This window comes from Ixodes scapularis, unplaced genomic scaffold (genome assembly GCF_016920785.2).
Source record: "Ixodes scapularis isolate PalLabHiFi unplaced genomic scaffold, ASM1692078v2 PGA_scaffold1__304_contigs__length_218370807, whole genome shotgun sequence".
NCBI classification, from domain to species: domain Eukaryota; kingdom Metazoa; phylum Arthropoda; class Arachnida; order Ixodida; family Ixodidae; genus Ixodes; species Ixodes scapularis.
Window position 1 is genome coordinate 158,100,161 of NW_024609846.1, and position 17,387 is coordinate 158,117,547.

Sequence of the window (17,387 nt, forward strand, 5' to 3'; positions counted from 1 at the left end):
GGTGGGGATTGAACCCAGAATCCCTGGGTTCTGCAACCTCGACAAGTAAAGCACAGCCTGAGTGTGGTTTTTTTTTTTTTTTTTTTCTGTTTGACAGTTTACAAATATCTAAGAATGTATGTTTCGGAGAACCCAGTAACGGGTTCATGTTTAAAACTGCCACTAGTAGAAGGTGTTGTCAATATTTATCGTGATATTTTCCCAATTGTGAGCTCGTGTGTTACCACATATATATGAGTATGTCCCTTCGTGAGTGACCCACCTTTCTACTCCTACTTTTTAATTGTTTGACAAATAAAATTACACAATGTTATTTGTCTGTCCTTCGTTAATCTTCATGTTTAAAATATACGCGTCTGCTTAAAATAGGTGTTACAAAAAAAAAACAAAAAAAAAACGGCACTTTTTTTTTTCTTTTTGAGCGCACCTTTTGGGCAGTCTGTCGCAGACTGGACGATTTCATAACTGTGATTATCTTTCCTGTGACGCTTAATATACCTGAAAGAATCACCGATTATAATATAATTATGATAAAACAAGATACAAATAAAACAACTTTCATTGTATGACGTAACTTTAGTTGTATTCTGACTTGAAGAATTCTTTGTAAACAGATAAGTAAACAGCCTATAGGTACCATCCAGACGCTTTTTTTTTTTTTTTGTCATTCGCTCTTGAATTTATGTAATAATGTGAATGCACAAATGGAAATTCGGATGCGGATAGAAAATAGGGATGTGCAATTGATCGATTACCATTCCGATTAATCGTATAATGCTTTAATCGCGATTCATTTTTATCCATCTAATCTGATGAGTTTTATGTCAAAAATTTTTCGGGAGAAAATAAAAATTTTTGCTTTACTACTTCGGGCATATTTATACATTTTAGGGGGCAGCGTTGCTGCAATCCACATATTAACAATTTAGAATTCCCTATGATCGTAATCCAGTGGTACCAACGAACTTTAAAAAAATAACCTAAACATATTTTGTACTTAACATGGTTTCCTTCTTTTTTTTTCTGTTTGTTTTTTAACGAGACCGCAAGTTCTACGATGAATGGCATAGCAGAGAAAGTTTAGAAAAATATGTAGCTTTGACACTTTTTTAGCTATTATGCTCGGAGGTCAGTGGAACCGGTTAATTGAATAATTATTCGATTAAAAGGCAGCGATTCATTGGGGGTACAATGTTTAATCGACGCCCAGCCCTAATTAAATGTATGCGGATGCAGATCAGAGTCGAATACAACAGTTTAAGAACATTTCGGATGCGGTTCGGGTGCGGATAATCCAACCCTTGTCCGCACCGGGTTCTACCAATGACCACTCTAAGGTTGTGCACCGGTAATTCAAGGAAATTCTTAATTTGAACAACCGAAGAGTGCCGGTTTTCCAGAAGAACGCACAGCAGTGAAAATGACACCGACACTTTAATTGGGCGACAGGCTACATTAAATGTGGATGTATATGCGCGAGGCGCAGGCCAAGATTAGCGTTCTTCATGCTCGAGGTCGTCCCCACATAATTGGTCGGAATTCCGTCAGTTCACATTCCTGCAAGCGAAGAAAAACATTATTTTTTCAATGTCCAAAAAGAAACAAAAAAACATAAGTGCCAGAGGTGAAATGTAACATGTACAAGATGTTGAGCCCTCCGCAACTGAAGCTGGATGCGATAGCATGCAGGAATCGACATCACCGGCGATTTTGAACCGCTTACTTCGGGTTTAAAACTGTGTGCAAGGGTGACACTGTTTGCCCCGTTGTACCCAATAAGAATTCTTTCATCAACATTTCACGACATGGCTAGACTGTAATGAGGTCGGGCGTCACTTCCTAATATACATTATGACCCAAATATAAAAAAATTTAAAAAAGTTATTTGAAACATTTAATTCATTAGCTAATTCATTTTATTCATTTGGTCTTTTTTCTAGCGGCTGCCATGGCCACCAACTTGCCTCCAGCACTAAAATAGCCCTAATGCGACATCGAATTTTTTTTTTTTTACAACTTGGGATTTACAAAAAAGGAAAAAAAGAAAAACCTACGATGAGTCTTGGCATCTTCGCCTTGAGTCCGTTAGCAGCAATGAGACTGCGGGACAGTTGGTTCTGAAGGAAAACCAGAAAGATTTCAGCGACATTTGATGGAGGCCAACTTTTTCCCACTCTCAAGTAATGTGTAAATGTGCACTTTACTGATCAACAAGACATAAGTAATCAAACATGAAAGCAACAAAATTTACATAAAAGTTTTTTTTTTTTTTTTTTTTCTTTTTGCAGAGCCGTCTTGCACGAAATAAATTTCAAACCGAGCACTTTGTGATTAACTGATCGGACATCTCAACGAGCTGAAAGAAAGAAGAAGATAGGATTCGGAAATAAAAGGAGCACGGGACAACAAGGAGAAGAAGTGGCTGGTACAACGAGGACGAAAGCGGACTGGGGGGTGTCTTCCTGGGAGCCGTCAACGCAAACAGAAGAGACTGGGCGCAACTGCGCGGGAAAACCGGGCCGTATCGTGAAGACGATGTTCTGTTGTCCCGGACGACTCCCAGCGGCGGCTGCACCGACCATGGAAGACATCTCCACACATGGTTGCCACGACGTCACCACCGTCGTTGGCAGGTGAAGTGAAGTGTTTCGCTTAGACCTTCATTACCTTATTTGGCTCGAGACTCGCATCTATTATTCAGTAGCACATCAAATAGTTGTTTTATGACTACCCTAATGAAATTTTGTATCCCGTAACGTATACCTTGATTTCTTTTAGATTCGTTTCGCTAGAGTTTTTCAACGCAACTACTAAAACTCACACAAAAACAGTACTTGCCTCGTCAATAATTTAATGTATCTAAAGAGAGCTTGACCTCGAATATCCCCGAACCTCCTCACATACTCCTAAATTAACTTTAAACGTCATTCCTGTGCCACAGACCTTTCATATATGATGAAGTCGTGCGCTCTTTCTTTCTGATACCTATTTTACTGCTTTAAATCGAATGTAACATGAAGTTCAAAGTTTACTTAGTTATTTAGCGAGTTTATTTTCTATTGTGACTATTCCAAAAAAGCAGGAATCGCATTTTCGATTACTTACGATGAGCCTGTCCATGTCAGCCATGCTTGTCTGAAAATAAAAAGGAACCGAGCTAATCAATTCTTGAGGAAACTTCAAACTCACAAACAATAACAGTTTCAATTATATACTGATGATTTTTTTTTTCATGTGTAAACAAATTGCAACGCTGTTCTTATTTCATGCTCTTGTGCATAAGAGTATATCTCGTGATCAACATGAAAACACTAAACAGGATAAGCGTGAAGTATAACTTACGACAGTCGTGCCGCCGCTTCGTGCCTGTATCTGCCTAATCTGCACAGCCTGGAAATGCATAAGGTTTTATGTGTTTGAACAGATGTCTCCAAACCCGGGCCCGCGGAGGTCTAACCACCGGCCCGCGGCTGGTCGTGGTCCTTGCAGTTGCCCGCGGCCCGTTTCTAGCTGGCCCGCCGGCGCAAAATAGGCGCGTGCAAAGGAACGGCGCCGCAACGCTCGCCAAACGCTTCGCGCCTGAGCTTACCCCGCTGATTGTTGTGTGCCATATTTATTGCACTTTGTCACGACCCGCGTCTCCATTCGTAGTTCCCTGTTTCATGGCTCGTAACCGCGTTCAATGTGATTCTCGTGTATTTTGTGTTCTGTGTCAAACGTATTACGTATTGCCAACACCGGTTCTACCGTTCTCATTAGTGTTCTGCCCTATGTAAATATGCCAACGTTCATATCCGCTTTGATTTATGCCTGGAGAATTTTCTTGGTTACAATTATCTATGTTGTCATAATTAGCTCTTGAATTATACTATATACCAGGGGTAGCCAGGCTGGCCTGGCCTAAGAGCCGCAAACAAAACCACGGAACTTCTAAGAGCCGCGGGGGGGGGGGGGGGGGGGGGGGGAGGGAAAATGTAACTTTTGTTTAGAGTCTGACGGTACGTAGGGGGGCACAAGGCTGTACGAAAAAAAGAACGCTCGCGCTGGAGTCGGGTGGGTTCGTTACCTGTCACCGACTATAGCTTTTAAAAGAGAAACTTCACAAAAGCTATAGCGTAAAACTTGAAGAGCGGGTATGTTTTGTTTTCATCGTAAGATATCCAGACCACTTTCCAACATAGCACTTCAGAGAAGTCTCGAAGGATTCTTAACTCACCGTAGACAATTCGTTTTGGGTTAGTCGAAGTTTCTTCAGGCATTTCTTGTCTATGGAAAAACAGAAATAGACGCCAGATTAAGTCTTCATTGAAGTTCGCTCTACCCGCAGTTATGCCAGCGTTCTCTTATATATACGGAGATATAAAGGGTGGAAAAATAATCAGATTTCTCCTCAACAAAAACAAATAAATTTGATTCATTTAATTTAAACCAGATTTAATCGATCTTAATCAGAAATGATATATTAGTCTCTCTGTAGCTCGAAAATAATTATTCTTTATTGCATGATATATATATGTAAATATGGTAGACTAATGTGCCAGTGCGTGCGATCACCGACGATCCTGCGGGAATAAATAATTACTGTAGAGTTAAAGTAATTTAATTAACAGCTTATTAAAGACGTAAACCTGTCAAATTATAACAAAATCAACTTTATAGTCTTAGCTAGTTAGAAAACCCTATTTGCTTTTCTTTCACGTTCAACTGCTGTAAATAAAATTTCTTAAAAATTGTATTTTACCCTAAGCAAGAACGCAATCTAAGAAAAAGACAACCAGCAGTCACTTTTACACACAAAACTGCAAAAGCGCACTATCGATGTCCTTGGAAGACCCAAAAGTGGTGGATAGGGGGGGGGGGGGGGGGGGGGTTGGATGAGCTCCACTCTCCGGGCTTCCTTAGCTTCTTAGATCAAAAATCGAAAAATGCGTCTCATGAGACTCCATCTTTGGTTTGAAGAGCCGTCGTCTAGTTCCTGACTCGGAGCTTCTCCTAGCTTACCATTCTGAGCCAACAGCACAAACCAATGGAAGACCCACAACAAGATCAGTGGGAGTAAACTAGTTTCATTCCCCGGGCTTCCTTTACCCAACCACAACAAACAGCCACCTCAAACCAACCACAACAAACAGCACAAAAAACAAGTTAGGAGGACCTAATTCCCAATTCACACAAAAGGTTAAAGGTACCTTTACCCTAGGTCCCTTAGCTGAAATTACCTGTAGTAAACGGCATTCTTGATCACATGATAAATAAACGGAGCACCTTAAGTTGATGTCCATTGCATTCCTGCTAAACCGCGAGAGCAGCACGTGATAAACAATATTCCTTGAAATCGGTTTGACGCGCAGTTTTTGATTATTGTGTGATGTATCACATATAAAACCTAAATATTATTTGTGTTTGCTTTTATGGTACTTTTTTTTCTAAGTCTAACGACGCACCTTAATGAGTCTTGCCTTAAAACGTCCAACCCGTCTGGTCACACTGGCCATAGATCATCTGTGTTTACGAGTTTCCACTGCGAGGTGGGCGACCTTTTTCTGCAGCTCCATTTTCCCGCAAAGTTCTCACTGAAGTAGCTAAACAGTGCCCGGCAGAAACGAACCACGTCGGAGTCTCACGGTTACGCCAGTCACGCCATCGAAAGAGATGGACGACGACGAGGATAAAAGGTCCTGAGCGGGAGAGTCGGACGACTCGTTTATAACCTCGAAAAAGAGCTCGCAGTGGTCCATCGCGTTCAGGTTCGTAGCATACATTATTTTCCACGCACCGCCGCTGCTACCTGCTAGCTGGAGTATGCGTTTCTCGTTGACGTATTATTCCATCACATTTGTGTTCACAATCATTTCATAATTTGCTACTTATATATATTCAATTTGTTATAATGCATTAAACAATATATATTTATATATCTTTGATGTTTATTTTGAGTTCGTGAGTCCGAGGCTACTCTCTGTAGCTGTGGAGGGAGCTTGACGAGCTCCGCTTAACACAGGACCTCACTTAGCGAAAGGGACCTTTATGCGCCATGTGATTACGATCTCTAGCTCTCTTTACTACACGTGCCTGTGCCAAAGGTACCTTTACGCTGCCGCGTGAATTGGGTATAAGACCAGTTTCAAGTTCTGGGCTTCTTACCAAACGTAATGAGAGTATCAATAACAAAACTGGAACGAAAAATCATCTACTCTCAAATTAACAGTGTTCAGGAATGGGCAACAAATACAGACAATGAAAACAAAAAAATAACAAGAGGTTGATTTCTTTTTACAGCACTTCAAGATCAATCACCAACAACCAACAACGCACGAAAAGAAAAGTCTAGCTGATTAAAAGAGTTAATAGTCAGTGTCGGTTTCAAGACACAGCCTCATACCTTCCAATCCTCCGCCACCCCCCCCCCCCCCCAATTCTCCCCGGCCTTTAAACGTAGATTTCAAAAGTTTGTACCTTAGTGTAAATTAAATAACTAGGCGCACTAAAAAAATTCATACACTTTCGGAGACTTGTAACAGCGTAAAGTAGGTTTCACTCCCGCAGAACGCCCCAGTTCTTTTTAAATTTCGGTGCAAGCTACCTGGGACAGCCTATATATGTGTACTGGTAGTGTACATTTAGGACACTACAAGCATACATGTAGTGTACTAAATGTTCACATATAGTTTACCAGAAGTGCACTGAAGGTGAACTTCTGGTGTACTACAAGTGTACCTGTGGTGTACTAAAAGTATACTATTTTTTTCATAAAAGTGTGAAAGTAGTACAGTTTTAGTATATAAGCGAAGTACACTATTAGTATACATTCAGTATACTGGTTTTGAACTACTTTTCACCAGGGTATAGCGTCCGCTGCGACTCTTCTATTTTGGCTTCAATCGGCCATTTTGGCGCCGAATCATATCGGGAGAAGGGGTTTCAGGGATGCCAAACCCCGACTCCATTTTGTGCACGTTTTAGTGCACAAAACGGAGTCGGGGTTTGTGCACTTTTTAGTGCACAAATGGCATTTTGAGGGGCAAGGAATTATAGTTTTGGTATATCTAAAAATTTTCCTGATTAATATTTATGATATATTTGGAATACCTTTCGCACGTATTTCGAATGGGGACAAAATAATACAGAATGAATACAAAATGAATATTCGTATAGCTACACAGCTACACCGCTACACATTTTTGGGGGGATTTTATTAGTAAACGTGTCCTTGCGGTATTTCAAGGCACTACTAAATACATCTTACAAATAACCATCATAAACGAACACAAACACAAACACCATGACGGGCTGAACACCTGAATGACAGTCCCGTTGACTGCTCTAGAGCCTTATATAGCCTACATATTGAAAGTAATCATTTGGCCAGTGACCAGCCCTGCACTTATTAAGGTTCCAAGTATTCGACATTCTCCTCGGGAGTCTGTCAAAAGGGAAACAGTGTTTTAAAGGTCGTGGACGATATCTTTTACTACAAGCATTAATACAGCTAATAATAATTTGGCGCAGTCGCTAAAGCAATATCCGTAAAAACGGCTTCTAGGAAACATTTTACTGCTCCTCTGCGTAGCACCACCCAGGATGAGGCGAGGGAAGCTAGTTTCTTGACTTCAAAATAGTTATTTTGCTTTTCTTTACTAGTTGATTATTTAGTATGGTCATTAACGTCACAATATTAAAGTCACTGCTCATATCACATACAATGGTGAGTATACGCATTCAGTAGACTAACATTATGCTAACACAATTACACGCCAAACATATCTGCTCACAGCACTTGCTGAAGCTTTCCAGTATCAGCAAGTGTTGTGGTTGTAGTTGCTGAACCCCGTTTGTGATTGGTGTGCAAGAAACTCATCAGGTCTGTTCTTGATAGAAAAAAAGGAAGCAATAACATAAATTGGGCTGATTTATCAGTGCAATGCTGCACAACTGAATTGACAAACTAATCAAATGTTGTGTTTAGGCGCTTCAGTGTACTCCAAATCTGCTTGAAGTGAATTTCTGATAGGCGAGCTCTACAATACTTTGGTAGTTTAAGTCAGACTACCAAAGTATTGCACTCAAAAGATACTTAAAGCATAACACAACAGTATTTACGATTTCCAGGTATTTTAAGAGTATTCTGCACATATTTTTCATTGCTGCATTTTAATTAGGATTAGAGTACATTTTGCATGAAATAAATACATATTTTAAAAAATCTACATGAAAGGTATTTTGGGCCTACTATTTTAGTATTTACATATTTCAGAACGCATGAAGGGAACTTGAAATGTAGTTTAAATAAATGTATTTTTAAAACATTTTCACAAATATATTTTAGAACTAATTTTCGGTCTATTTATTGTCTACTTCCAATTATGAACTGTACTTCAAAAACACTCAAATCAGAATGTGGTATATTTCAAACTTCTTAATTTTCGCTAAGGGATAGCATGGCAATAGGAAAAAATGAAAACGTTTTTGTATCGGGAGATCCCTATATCGTTGTTATGGCCGTTCTATGGTAAATTAGCGGTCCATAAATTGTTCATGAACTGTCTACAGGAATTCATAGGGTGGACATAGGGGTTATAGAATAACACAAGTATGGACGTAGGACGTCCATACCTATTTTCGTAAGAGTCTGATAAGCCCGTGTGGGCTGCCCAAGTAGGCCCCCTGTGGGAAGCCCACGTGGGCTGCCTAAGTATGCCCCCTGTGGTCCCAGGTAAGAAGCTTAGGGGCTGCCCAAGTAGAGCCCACATCGACAGAAGCATAGGTGGGCTGCCCATGGTTCCCTATGGGTCCCACAAAGGGGGGTGGGCACCATGTGGGCTGTCCAAGTAGGCCCCCCGTGAGTACCACGAGGGCAGACCATGTGAGCTGCGCCAGTGGGCGCCTTACGGGGGAAGCCGAGGTGGGCTGCCCATGTGCGGCCGACTTGGGCCCGAGTTGGAATACCGACGTGAGACCAACGTGAGCTGCCCACGTGGGACCCCTGCCGGCCCCCCTTTTGGAGACCACTTTGTGCTACTTGCGTCTCTTTCTTTCTCTTCTTGCTTTCGAAGCGTCTACGACCACGTGATATTGAAGAGATCGAGGGAGAGACGAACAGAGAGAGCGTAGCGCGAACCGCCGTACCGTATTTTCCGGACTGCAAATTTTTGAAATTTGAAATTTTACTTTGTGCGAACTTTCTAGATGTGCGGACTATACAGAAATTTCGTTTGTCACGATCGTTCATTATGAGAAGACGTGGCGGATTTTGTGAATGAAAGGGTATGTTAATGATGGTTAATGTGTATTACAAGCTTTTTTGTAAGCTAAGCAAGCACGTCAAGGTGTGCCTTGTATGAGGATATTTTCGTGTCGACTAAGCACCAGGCGCGGACTATGCATGGCGTCCGGGCTATTCACCGGGTGCGGGCTATCTGAGGAAAAACTTTTATTTGTACCCCAAATTTGCACCTGCGGGTAGTCTTAAAAAAAAGGTAATTGTTCGCCTTCTTCCAACCGCTCGCCCGAATTGCCTCAGGGCTCATTCACACTGGAAGCGGATCCGCGTTCGCAAAGCGGTTGCGAACGCGGTTGTATAAGGATTCAGTACAATTGCACGCGCATTTGATGACATCAAATGCGCGTGCAATTGCACTGGATCTTTATACAACCGCGTTCGCAACCGCTTCGCGAACGCGGATCCGCTTCCAGTGTGAATAGGGGGTCAGTCATCTCCGTTCTCTGCTGCAACAAATTCTATACAGCCAAAATGAAACTTTGGGTTTGGCTAGTTAATTCATTATAATCTAAAAAATTGAAAAGCACAAAACAACAACAACAACAAACGTTGTGTGTATATTTTCTTGTCTGCGTTTTTGTGCGTTTAACTCTAGATCTCAGTCGGTCCGCATCATTTATTTTGACTCTGCTTATATCTCTGCACGTCTCGCAAAAAAAAAAAAAAACAATTGCTGCAATTAGAAAATTAAACTATGAATTGAAGAAACCCAGATAATATTGTCACCTTAATATATTTTGCACTACCTCAGATATTTAACCTAACATTTCACAAGTTCAGTGTTCCAACACATACATTTGTTTGGTAAAGACATTTTGGCCCTTTTAATTGTTTTTTCTTTCTTTTTCTTTTAATTATTACTAGGGGCTCTCATTGCGCTAAATGTGCAAGCGATTTCCTGTTCAGTCAATTGCGTTTTGTGTAGCAAGGCCGCGGAAAAGCAGAAGCATTTCGTCCCCAGAAAAAAAATAGAAAAAAAAGATGCCTAAAAAGAACTTTATTAGGGGTTTGTATGAACTGGAGGGTGAGACAAGGCTGAAGGGGGAGGGAGGGAATCTACATAAACTTTGTTTACGAGGGGAGGTATGTATCCTGATGGTGAATTAGATGGTTGTTGTTGCACCATGTTTTTAAGCCATACCTAGAAGTTATCAAACGGAAGTAGTTATCTCGCGTCGACACGAACCTCATGAAGGCTTCATATAAAGCTTGCCAGCCCGGACGTGCATAAGTGTCGAGATAAAAATCAACATTGTCCGAATGAACAGTTCTTGAAAATGTGGAATGGAAACACGAGAACTTATTCAACTTTATAAGAAAAGGGCAGAGAGTATAACAAGTTCAACCGTCGCCTATATGAACTAGATAGATCAAGAAAAGTGCGTGAAGCCCGTAGACAAAATATTTAAAGTCAAGCACCAATTAAGAGAATACTCGTTAGTATCTTGCGTCTAGTTTTACGCTCACACAACATGTGTAATTTCTTTAAATAGCCTCTAAAGTTGTGGCCCGTGGACTGACTAAAATAAGTAGCTTCGCTAATATTTTTCTCAACGACAGAACAACCAAAAGTTTTTACCAAAATTTCACTCACCATCGTCATCAGAGAATACTTTTCTGATTATCTTTACCACGGTAGGTTTCTTCTTGCGTTTCGATTCAGTCACAGCTACAGCTAGAACCAAGCAAAGGATGATAGCTAAAGATATTTTCATTTTCGAACGTCTTAACAGCCTTTTGCAACAGTTGTGCAGGTCAGAAGAATACGCCTGGTAGCAACACTGAGCAGAAGGCTTTTTTATAATCGCTTAAATGCACCCCTGCTGTGATATCTTCATTCTATTCGCCTCAAAAGGGCAACGTGATTACCGGAAATGCTGCACTTATCTTTTTCTTCAGGCGTCTTTGGACAGGATGTAATCAAGCATCACTTCGACGTCAATTATAAGCCGGAAAAAATGAAATTGCTCCTACTTTTATAGTGGGTACGATATCTCACGGCCGTCATAATCCACGGTATCAAAATCCTTTTTTTTTTCTGTCAGTGTCCTTGACCCTGAAAATAAATATCCTGTAAGCGGAAGCTTCTAATGATCATTTGAGGTCAAACAAAAACATAATTTACTATTTGTTTTACTGCCAATTTTTTTATAAAGTTTGTACATGTATTGTAGCGTACGTAGTCACATGATTCTGAAGTCGAAAACGGTCCTGACTGTCTATGATGATATTCGATTGGTCTCACTTCACGATATAAAAATTTAACAAGTTAATGCACTAAAGTGAGTGTTCGCTTTTAATACTCTGGACACTTTTTTCTTCCATCGTGCTAACCTGCGCAATATGGCAGTTTTCGGCGATGACGGCGGTCGTACCAATGACTGCAACTTCAACACTGTTGAGGTTTTCAAAGGTCTACCAGATCACATGAACACATTTGTGCACGCGCACATTTGGTCGATCAACAGAAGATATGAAGTCCGTGACTCCTAACTGGTTTGTTAGCTTAGTAGTGTTCTGTATATCAAGTGACCGCGGTCTCCGACCTCAGCGGGACCGTTGCTTCGACGTCGTGCATTTGGTGCACGACTTCGGAATGACGGTCGGGTAACCTTGCTGGTGCGATGAAAGCACTGATTGCTCCCACAGCCACGTGCTGGACCCCTGACTTAAAGAGTCGCGGAATACTCTATCCGGTTCCCAAGGTTTAGCAGCTAAACAATGCTTACACAATAATAACGAAACCTGTTCTTTTTTACAGCGAAGGTTTCTTTCCTGTCCGCCGACAGAACAGTAGTCGACAGAAAACTATCGCGCGCACCTTTATCACCGTTCGCGCGCGCCTTATCTCTCATCATGTGCTTTTGACACTTGTTTCAATGAGAAAGCCACAAAACAAGTGTCAAAACCATGTGATAGATGATAAGCACGTAGCGCTTCCCGCATGCATTTCTCGGTAAAGATTGGGGTTGCATAAGCTGCCGCTACAACGGCAGAGTGACGTCACTAGCCCCCTCTAACAATGCGGAGCACGTAGCGCTCCCTGCATGCGTTTCTAGGTAAAGATTGCGGTTGCATAAGCTGTCGGGCCAAATCAGCGTACGAAGTCTTACATATATAAAAGAGTTTTGGTACAGCGCATTTACTTTTCTTTCGTCAATCATTTCGTATAGACCGTTTTTATGGCAAACACCACCAGGTGTTGCTCCAGTCTTTGACGTCCCAGAGAACTTCCGGTTTTGCCATAGCAACGAGGCCACCTTAACAACGCTGCATGATTTTTAGATGAAACGTTTAACTCCCAATTCTTCAAGTGAACGCCAAAATAACGAAGGAGTGCGAGATCTGTTGAAATGTTTCGAGTATTGTTGTAAACCACCTTGCCTCCTTCAAGACGTAATACTGTACAGTCGAAGGCCCTCGTTAAATATCCAACTTTGTTGTCCATGTAACATTTATGCTTTATAACACTGGTGGCATACGCAAGCTCAGCAGGTTTGCAAAGGCGGTGCGGTTGTAAGTCGATTGGGACACAAGCGGCAGTTCATGTTTCTAAACAGCAAAATGGTCAATAGATCATTTTGCTGTTTACAAACATGAACTGCCTCAAACTATCTATGTATGCTATTTAGAATTGTATTCTTTATACCAAATTGAAGAGCTGCCATCCATGAACATTTCAATGTCTAGAAAATAGGGTTATCTGTAGCCGCCTTTTTTTCATTTATATTTTAGTGGACCTCCCTTTCAAAATGTAACATTTATTTTCTCGAGCTGCAGTTTATTCAATTCATACGAAACGTTATATGCCTAGCCTATGGAACATTAAATTCACAAATATTACATATTTAACTAAATGAACACTTCAGGTTTCAAAATAAAAAAATAAAGTTAAAAATAGCATTTCTTTTTTGCGTTATAAAAACGTATGTGCGTGAACGAAAGCAAATTTTGCTTTCGTTCACGCTTATTTCATTATAGGGCATCAAACTTTTCCCATTCAGTTATGACAAGCCACAGTTTCGTGATAACAAACACAGATGTTGCCAGCTGACCAGGAATGGTTTTTAATCGTGTTTGTCGACGTGCACCGTTTGGAGCGCTACATGAAAGACCAAAATAACCCCCAAGGTCAGACGGTGTCAGACGCCTGAAGGCTTGCGCGGAGCGCGGGCTTGCGATATCAGAACAAAAAGTGTGACGCTGCATGTTTGTTTGTTTATTTGCTTATTCAGACTTTACAGTCTCCGATACCAGGGCGGGCAAAAGGCAGATACGCACTGCCTAACGTGGCCCCATTACCGGTTCACAATGCTCAGCCCTAATCCCGAAACACACCCACACACACACACACACACACACAAATCACCAAAAATAAACAGCGAATAGGAGAGAAAAAGTACACAATTTTTATACAGCTGTTAGAACACCGTTGAGGTAGTTGAATATATTGCAAAGAGAAGGGGGGGGGGGGGGCATTTATAAACAATAGAATTATAACGGGCGTACAAAAAAGTGGTTTAATTTATTACACATATATGTTAAATATGTAATTTGTTGCGCATAATAGAAGGTACTTTTTTTAATAAATAGTTATACGTGTGATTAGACCCAGAGTTTGGAATAATTTCTTGAATGATTGGATGTTTGATTAGTATATGAGGTATTAAATACGCCAATTGCTGTGTACCGTAATTTGTCCTCGGCAAAGGTATTCTATCTGTCATATGGAGGCATGCGCATACGCCTGTATGTTCCGCAGTGCAGCGGTAGCTTTTCGATTAGAAAGGGAAGCCGAAACGGGCGTAGAGGCATGTGTTAGTTCCAGAATTTCTCATCACGCTGGACAACTTCTATATGGGTGTCGCCTGACGTCGATACTATTAAAACGCAGCACTTACTCTTCCGCCAGAAAATTTGGAGACTACAGACTTGTAGTCTTCCGCCAAATTACTTGTAGAGTTCCCAGTAAGCGAAGAAGCTTTGTCGGCGAGATTATTTCCAGTCCTCATCAGGTCGCTTTGTGCGAGTACGGTAAATCTTCAAATGTGGTTGATGCTTGCTGCTGACGCTGTTTACAGTAGTAAGGAGCAGTTATTATACGTTCCAAATACATGTTTTGGTCCATTTCGCAGATTGCTCGCTAGCTCTTGAGTTGTCTGCTTGAGCGCATGGGTTGCAGCAAATGGGTTGCCGCGGCTGTCAATCTTTCAATTTTAACATTTGTCAAATGCTTTGCGTGACTTCCTCTTAAGCTCCAAATGCCGTAGTGTGACTTGGAGTAGTTCCTAATGACATGGCTAGTGCAAGCCACATTCCTTTTCCGAAATCCTTCGGCGATGATATCAGACTCCATTGCAGTTGAAGGCCCGACCCAGTTTTTGAAGCAGGCATGATTGCGTGGAGTCTCGTTCTTGCTCATGTAGATATTGCAAGTACTGCAATACTTGTTACAAACAAAAAGGTATAGGATTTTATTTGTTCGTGACCCGATGATGACAGCAACGCCTGAGCTTGACGTGTATCGGTAGCCCTAATTGCGGTGGGCCTATACAGCATCGATGACGACAGTTATGTACGCTAATACATCCTCAGTCTAGTCTCCAGATTCGCACACCATTATGTGCTCTTTTCGAGCCGTGACCATTTTAGAAAGCAAAAAGTCTTCTCACTTCAGCCTCACGCTCTCTTCATATTTGCTGAATGCTGTCGGCGACATACAAAGAATGTTCAGGAGAGAGAATATTTCTTCTATTGAGCTGAACCCATTTCCGGTGCATAACGCGCCCATTGCTAGCTGCCTCGTTGATGCTGGTTTACTTCGAGTGCTTAGTTGAAACTTGAAATGACCCGTTCTTCATTGCAGTGCGTGCACACAAACGTAAACCAAGAGCACAAGGCCTGCCTTCGCTCATGCACAAATCGAAATTTGCCACGCGTATCCGTCGGGCAATCATGGCGTTCAAGTTTACGGATTTTGGTAATGAAAGGCCCAACAGAAACTGTTCTTCTACCTTCGACTTGAGTGGAAGTGTGCTAACCTAAACTGTGTGGTAGCTTATTATTTGAGATATAGATGGAGGTTCCACAGCTTGGATTTTTGGCGATGATGTTGGGCAGATTGAGTAGACTCGAGGTTGATGAGCTTGAAGATGGCGCTGGCCCTGGTTCAGGACAAGTTGTTCAATTTATCACGGAAATGGAAACAAAATATTGGCAAAATAAGTTAATATAAATTTTTGCATAATCACACCGAGAAAAAAAAACGTGTATTCTCTCATTATTGGGGTTTGCACGCGATTTGACTTCGTGTTTATATGTTAAATAAAAAAGAAATTCATGATATATTGAAGAAATAAAAACTACGGATAAAGTTTTTTTTTTTTTTTTTGTCACATTGAAAGTTACATGGTCTTTCCTTTTTTAGATAGAAGAGCTTAGAAAACAAACCAAAAGCAAATTAGGCACTACACCACAGCCTGGTTTACTGCAGCATGGTTAGCGCTGCAGGTGAAATATTTCGCCGGTACACAATGAAACCTAGCCTGTGGTATTTTACAAGCAACACAGCAGTGTTACCAGACCATAGGCCGGTACGATGCTCATCGAGATTGAAAGCGGCACGTGCAGAGATCGAGCCGGAGATCCCTGGGTTCCGCGCAGTGCGAATATTCTCCTTACCGTCTTTGAGGTGTGGTGCGCCCCAAAATATATGAGCAGCGGCATTCTTTGCAAATATATTATCAAAAATTTTAACACGCACAATTTCAACATCCTAAAATTATAACTATTCAAAATATAGTGACGATTGCGGGAATTAAAACGCATTCTGATCATCGTTTGGCTGTCAGTGAATAAGAATACCTTTGTCTAAGTGTTGAAAACCTCTCAATGGTCGGAAACCATTGCATTCCCGCGTGGCCGTTCTGGTAAACAACCACTGGATTGAGCAGCTTGCAACAAATTCTAAATTAAAGCACTGCACGGGCCGGGATTCACAGGTCCGGTTGACCCGGCAAGGGGGGTACACGGCCCGAGCCCGACGGGGGCTACAAATATTTTTTAAAATGTGAGCCCGGGCCTGGCCCGGGCCCGACAGGTTTTTAAAGCCCCAGTAGGAGCCCGGCCCGTACCGCCAGTTTGGCGTTGCCGCGTTTCAATAGACATCTGGGGCTAACACCTTCATCGGCTATAGCTAATCAGCGAGATTGTCGCCTGTGGCGATTGGTCAAGTGCCGCGCGTGACGTATAACAAACGCTTTTAAGATTGTGACGTTCACCATGGAAAGACGAGGCCCACTGAACGTCGCCATCTGCGGCTCTCGCAAATTTTTCGATGACCTCATCGTGGAGCCAAATATTACATTTATAGTTTGTCTGCCCCAGCGATGTACAACACGGCTACCAGGCTACGTCCCGCCGGGTCCAACGACGAGCCTGTTAGAAACCGTCTGCGTATTCAAGAAACAATATAACAGCTTGAATTGGCTCATGATGGCACCCGACAGGCTGCAGGTTAGGGTTTAGCTCATGGCAGGATACGATCAACCATACGTATGTGATGGTTATTCAAAGTGCTACAGAGGGGATGCCCATGCCCGGCACTTATGAGTTCTCTCCTGCTCCATATGGGCCGTCTGTGTCACCAAAGTAAGGGGGCGGCGGCGCCTCCCTTTAGATGTTGTCTGCGGATTTTTAGCCTCTCCGCCCTCACTCCTGAGAAGTTGAAATTGAAACCACCCACCACATATTCTGTCAGTACGTTCCACAGCTTTGACTTCCTGTCCTAGATCTTAGCTGCGTTCAAAGCTAACGTAAAGCGGAGAACTGATGCCGCGCACCTCTACAGTGGTTGCGCGAAATGTGTAAACTAACCTTTCTAACGTCACCATTCATTTTTACGTGCTGTTCGTGTATGTTAGAACCCCTAGTAAGTCCACAAAATTACAAGCGATAGCAACAGCTACACTGCCTAATACCAGCTCAATAGTTAACTGCAAAACAGAAATTTGTAATCCAACATTATTTTTTTATCTTTGTCGACCCGCGTACAGGTAATCAAATCACGCCAAATAAAATATTGTCCTGAGTTATTTTTCATTTTTTT

General features: G+C 41.8%; 1 protein-coding gene across 1 annotated transcript; it reads right to left on the reverse strand.

The window, feature by feature from the left end:
* Positions 1-1,415: 1,415 nt before the first annotated feature.
* On the reverse strand, positions 1,416-11,090 carry LOC115310732. Its single transcript, XM_029969214.4, has 6 exons — positions 10,875-11,090; positions 4,217-4,266; positions 3,343-3,390; positions 3,106-3,135; positions 2,055-2,117; positions 1,416-1,557 (listed from the first exon to the last, which is right to left on the reverse strand). The coding sequence occupies exons 1-6, from the start codon at positions 10,993-10,995 to the stop codon at positions 1,504-1,506; spliced, it is 366 nt and encodes a 121-aa protein (XP_029825074.3). The 5' UTR covers positions 10,996-11,090; the 3' UTR covers positions 1,416-1,503.
* Positions 11,091-17,387: the final 6,297 nt, after the last annotated feature.

What these genes read in the sequence shown, in the direction of transcription:
- LOC115310732 (XM_029969214.4), bottom strand. Translation starts at nt 10,995, where the DNA reads ATGAAAATATCTTTAGCTATCATCCTTTGCTTGGTTCTAGCTGTAGCT. An exon ending in GAAGCGGCGGCACGACTGTC is followed by an intron (nt 3,136 to 3,342) that starts GTAAGTTATACT and finishes TTTTATTTTCAG; the next exon opens with ACAAGCATGGCTGACATGGA. An exon ending in CGAAGATGCCAAGACTCATC is followed by an intron (nt 1,558 to 2,054) that starts GTAGGTTTTTCT and finishes CTTCGCTTGCAG; the next exon opens with GAATGTGAACTGACGGAATT.